We start from the raw sequence: 5,546 nt of genomic DNA on the forward strand, positions 1-5,546 counted from the left end.
CTACACGCAGCTGTTGAACCTTTTAGCCAGGGCTAGTGACGAGATCTAGGCTTGTTCTAGCTTCTCCACTGTTAGGTACATGAAATATCCACCCACTACACCCTTACGTCTCCACTTTTGCACGCCCTCATCTACGAACCCTGCTTGCACCGCTGCTGGAGGTGAAGACTAAAGGCGGAAGTGTAGGGCAGCCGACCAGTTGCTTCCTTGTATTCTCAGCTCGTTTGGTGACACCCAGTCCTTTGCCGTACGCTTCTACAGCCAATCGACCCATCACCAGAATATGCTGGTCGAGATAGAGTCCAAGGCTGCAAAGCAGCGCACAGCGAAGATCGCCGAGCTTTCCAAAGGGCGTGCAAAGGGTCCAGTGACCCGGGATTTAAACGCGCCTCTCCAGCGCGCCGTGAATTTTAATTTCTCTCTTCTCTTCAGTTTAGAATTTTCGTCGATAGCGCCTAATACACTGAGTTTCTCCCAGGTATTCCTGGCCGTGACATTGGTTTATAGGTAAACATGCGAGTGGATAAATCACGTGTGCAACCACGTAATCTCGGAACACGTAGCAGAGATTTTAACAAATCCATACGATCACGCAAATAGTTACAACAGAAGATAGACATATACATAAGAATACCGTTATTTTGTTATATTGTTTTTACCGATCGCAGCGATCATACAATTCCTATCAACACTTTAGATTTTTAAATCTAGCAATTTAATGAGGAGCTGTACTTTGTGATATGCAGGATGAGTTTCGATAGACGGTTTCTTTGGGTTGGATGCAAACATTTTGGTAAACAAGACATGGCCCTTGAGAGCAACCGTGGGATTGCATGAGGCCGCTCACCATGATGTCTTTGACTTTCCCTGATGGGATGCATATTTCTACGATTGGACCTTCAAAAATGCCCAGAGGCAATGCTGAGTGAAGTACTCCTGGATTGCCGACGTGTGACTGGCTGCGGATCGTGTTGGCCAGGGGTTGGCAGCCATTACATTAGTAGTAAGCATAAGAAGCTGGGCAGGATCCCGGTCATAGAATCCCCGGATTTCACAGCACGGATATGGACTAGCGCTGGTGTACCTGAGCTTGGGTCAGGCAGGATCCACTCGGGAGACGAGCTCGTACGTATAAGGACTAGCGCTGGCGTGCCCAAGCTTGGGTCAGGCAGGATCCACTCGGGAGAAGAACTCGTACGTATAAGGACTAGCGCTGGCGTGCCCAAGCTTGGGTCAGGCAGGATCCACTCGGGAGAAGAACTCGTATTGGTATAGATTGATACAATTCTATCATGGGGAACTGGAACCTGAATGTACGGAGGATTGAAGACGATAATTACACTGCATATTGCATCCTATAGCAAGTCAAATCAGGAGTAGAATGAAGCTGATGTATTATCACCCGTATTTTAATGCTAGTCGCATACAGAAGTCTTCTTGTCTTTGGGCTCTTAAATGCTTCCAGAGATCACGCAGCAATAATCATGTGATTGGTTACGAATTAAAAGATACAGGTTTGAGATATGCACACCAGTGCCGTAATCCAGCAATCCAGCATAATGCTTCAGACTTAGTGGCGAGCTTCTTTAGATCTGCTATACCGCGGGCCTGAGTCTCTCCGTTCATCCTCAGATCGGCATTTTGATGTTGCAAAATGTGTGCTACAGAGACATGAATGGCCCATGTTGCGTGACCACTCGTGGGAGGAAACTTTGCAATCGTCTTCAAAGCCTCTGTCCACCAAAATAAAGCATCGCTCCACTCAGCTTGTAAGTGGGAAATTTTGGCTCGGGTAATACATAGACGTAATTTGGCCATCTTGGTCAATGACACGGCAGTTGCATATTCTTGGCAAGCAGCTTTAGCTTCATCAAGCCGATCTTGAGCAAAAAGGACTTCTGCACGGCATAGAGACAAAACCTGGAGATCCCCCACGCCAAGAGATGTTGCTAGAGCCTCATCTAGTATTTCTTCAGCCTCTTGAAGACGATCGAGCTCACGGAGGGCATCTGCATGTTCGCAAGCCAAAGAAGCCAAGTCATCTTCCAACACTATCGTCTTCGGATGATGCTGAGAGACAATCTCTCTGCATATTTGAATCGACGCAAGGGATCTAGCGAATTCCCCTTGGTAGCGTGATATCTTGGCGCGGAGTAGTTCGCCGCGGAAAACTACGGTATTTTCTGCCGGGCAAGGTGGATTAGAAAGTGGTTTCCAAGAGCTGAGGATGCTGTTTGCTGTTGCTAGCTGCTCTTCCTGGAAACAGTTGAGAGCTTGCTCGACAACTGCATGCCCAGTGACTGCACTTAGATGTCCTTTCTCCTCGTAATGAGCATGTCTACTAGCGTCATGTGTTAACAGCCGATTAATAGTCTGTCGAGCTGTGGGCAAATCGCCTTCCAGTCTTCGGACAACAGTTAAGCGCTGTGACATGCCGTAGTCAACGTAAACGTCGTCATAGTGACCCATGACCTCTTTGGCCCAGACCAAAATCGAACGTTTCCACGCCATGCCCGGGAAACGAGATGCTTCTATAAGGCACAAGGCCACTTCCACCCTGGTGAATGGCGAGAGGTCCTCGAAACCACGGTAATGAGCGCGCAGCGCCTTCAGAGTATGTTCAAGGTATGATTTGAGTGATGTCCGCTCCTCGACAGTACTAATTTCAGAATGTCAGTAATCCGAGTTCTGCTATATCTGTGGAGGCAAACCATACTTAGGGAATCCAAGATATTTGAACGAAACAGCGCGACATGCAACAATTAGTGCCTGGCGTTTCCAGGAACCGATGTCAGCTTCTTCACATTTTCCTGCAAGCATCTCGTAGCCAGTGGCAGTAATTGTTACTGTTGGGGGATCGTCCGAAGCCAGCGACGCAACACCGGCTGCATACAGCTCGTCAAAAGCGCGCTCGAGGCCAGCCTTGCTGCAAAGCAGCTGTGCGATGTCAGACTTCAAGTCCGCGGATGATGCAGGGTCTTCGAGCGGGTAGCCATTATCATCCCATCGAAGTTTCGTTGAGCCAGCTAGCTTTAGCAGCCCTATGCGCAATGAACCTCCTGGCTTTATCGAGAACGACAGTAACAAAAGCAAGGCGAAGGCCTTAGCTGTCAGTCCAGTGTGCGTCCCAGCAACAGAGGTAGCCCTTCCTGTGACGGGAAGGACTGACATGTGGTTTGCCGACATTTGTTTCAGTCTTCTGGTAGTGTACGGTCGTACGGAAGGATTCGGCCTTGCATAGACGCTGGTTTCGATAAACCTTATACGCTCTATTGTTGATATTAGACAGAAGCCAGCAGTGTTATTATGCGTCGCAAACTGATCGATCGACATACCTTTAAGTTTTCCCAGTAATACCTTGGTTTGCGTGTTGTGCTGGATAGTATCCTGGTAAAAGCGTTGTCGATTGCAAAGAGCGGTAAGGGCGATAGTCCATTTTTTGGGGTTTGTCCTTTCCCAGCTAACAAATGAAGCAGACAAATATCAATTAATGGTATCCGATTTGACCTCACCTCGGAAGACTTACTATGAGTGATTAGAAACCAAGAAGAGAATGCTAGGCTGCGACGGCGCGGAAATTTCCAACTTCTTGCAAACTTCATGGTAGGCTTCGACAATCAAGTGCCACCGGCGCCCAAGAAACATGATGCGATGCCGAACTTTTGGATCGTGAGATATAATATGGTCGGGGTAATGATGTCCCTTCGAATAAAGATCAGTCAAGACGAATGACCAAATCCGGGTTGAAAGAGACTTGTTCTCTTTGGTTGCGAAAGGAAAAATATTCTCCAAGACAATAGGGTCATCAAGTGTTCTGTAGTACTGGAAGCCGGCCGACAGATTTGGGCGCGGATACGTTTGTACCAAGTCGTCTGCTGCCATGGGCACGTCGATATCGGTGGTGGGAACGCGAGGCGGGTTGTTAATCGGACTCGTGCGGATCGAGAAGATTGTACCCCGCTGACCACGGCACGAATTCTGTCAGTTCATTGATATGGTACAACAGGGGCAGTGGGGAAGTCGGTTCGCGCTTGTTCGTAGCTCCGGTGTTGACGACTCGTAAGATTTGTACGATATTTGTCGGTGGCAGGTAGGCTACAGCACACTGCCAGCTTTGAGTAGCCAGGAGGCGAAAACTTGGAAAGCTTAGTCACGGTTGGCGTTACAGTACCCGTTGTTATGGCAGTATATTTTACACCGCCTTGTAGGCATTTTTTATCCTTTGTTGGATTATATAGCATTTTGTCTTGATAGTCGGCCTTCCTGACAGGGCTTCCATCCAAGACACTGGGTGTTCTAACATCCAAGTTCTTTGTTTGTGGTGTAATTTTATCACTTTAGATGGGACTGATTACTGGAAAGCCCTTGAGTGGCTCAGCAAAACCATCAGGCCATCTGTTTTAAGTAGGCATGGCGAACTGTGCTTGTTCACATCCCATCGCGTATATCTTGAGCAATTACAGCAGCCTCGAATGTAAAACGCTGACTAGTCCTTTGGGTGCTGCTTCGATAATCTCTCTCGCCTCCGGACGTCTCTAAGGTCCGGTGGCGTTTCAATACCCAATTCATGACGCAGGTCCCCCATATCACGCTCCATCTCCTCCTCCCAGTACACATTGATAATCTCCTTTGCACGAAGTCCGTTGCTTAAAGCCCAAGGCAAATAGGTATACAAAAACCTCTCCCTTTCTCCAGGCTTCAATGTGAATGCGGAGAGGGATGCAAATCCGGCCATAGGCAGGAGCGTGTTTGCAAACTCAAATGCCTTGAGCGCCACCTCGCCCTCGCGTACTACAGGCAGTGCGGTGAGCGCGTGATAAAAGTCATGGCACTCGCGGTATCGCTGTAGCACGTAGGCGCACTCCTCATCATCGACAAAGCGAACTGGCGCACGACTGTCGGGCGTTACCCCTTCGCGATCAAGCCAGGAAACGTATACGCGTCCAACTGTGTTTTCGGAGAGGGAACGGAGATATGGTAAATTCAATGATGTCGAGGTTATACGTGGCCTATCGCGGAGGATACGGCGGCCAGTCGCGTGAGAGAGCATAGCGTCTCTTAGACGTGGTAGGAAATGATCAGTTCCAGTTACTTCGGCAAACGTAGCGATTAGATCTAGAACATTTCAGCAATTGTGGTGTCAGCATTCGGGTAATAACGTGGTATTTAACTTTTGATAAATCTGTGTTACCTCCTCGCCTAGGATCTATGAAAGACCAAAGCCCAGAGCCGACAGCGAGCGCCGCGCGTTCCAGACGAGTGAGAGGCACATGGCCCGGATACTTGGGCGGTGGCCGGTCGAGGACAGAGAAGTGGCGTCGCGAATGGGACAGAAACGGATTTGGAGGAAAACTTCGGAGGGAACGAATGACTTGCATGGTTGCAAGCTAGGTTGGCGGTGCAGAAAACATGTTCTGAACAAGGTAGACATGGTTGTTCAAGTGTTTTAAACCCAACGCCGAATCCTGTTTCGAATTGACATTCACTGTGCGGAATGAGCTTTTAGGTTCACTGTGGTGCGCCACCGCAGCGCTATAGCACCGAAC

At 48.8% G+C, this 5,546-nt stretch overlaps 2 protein-coding genes across 2 annotated transcripts; both read right to left on the reverse strand.

Annotated features, from left to right (window-relative positions):
- Nucleotides 1-885: 885 nt before the first annotated feature.
- Nucleotides 886-3,645, reverse strand: PpBr36_11445 (uncharacterized protein; the record flags this gene model as incomplete). The annotated part of the gene is made up of 4 exons (XM_029898545.1): nt 886-1,084; nt 1,532-2,659; nt 2,717-3,460; nt 3,527-3,645. The coding sequence occupies 4 exons, from the start codon at nt 3,643-3,645 to the stop codon at nt 886-888; spliced, it is 2,190 nt and encodes a 729-aa protein (XP_029743123.1).
- Nucleotides 3,646-4,486: 841 nt separating this feature from the next.
- PpBr36_11446 (uncharacterized protein) lies at nt 4,487-5,378 on the reverse strand (the record flags this gene model as incomplete). Its single annotated transcript, XM_029898546.1, has 2 exons — nt 4,487-5,115; nt 5,192-5,378. The coding sequence occupies 2 exons, from the start codon at nt 5,376-5,378 to the stop codon at nt 4,487-4,489; spliced, it is 816 nt and encodes a 271-aa protein (XP_029743124.1).
- Between the last annotated feature and the right edge of the window lie 168 nt (nt 5,379-5,546).

The sequence above is a fragment of the Pyricularia pennisetigena genome (genome assembly GCF_004337985.1).
Source record: "Pyricularia pennisetigena strain Br36 chromosome Unknown Pyricularia_pennisetigena_Br36_Scf_30, whole genome shotgun sequence".
In the NCBI taxonomy this organism is placed as follows: Eukaryota; Fungi; Ascomycota; class Sordariomycetes; order Magnaporthales; family Pyriculariaceae; genus Pyricularia; species Pyricularia pennisetigena.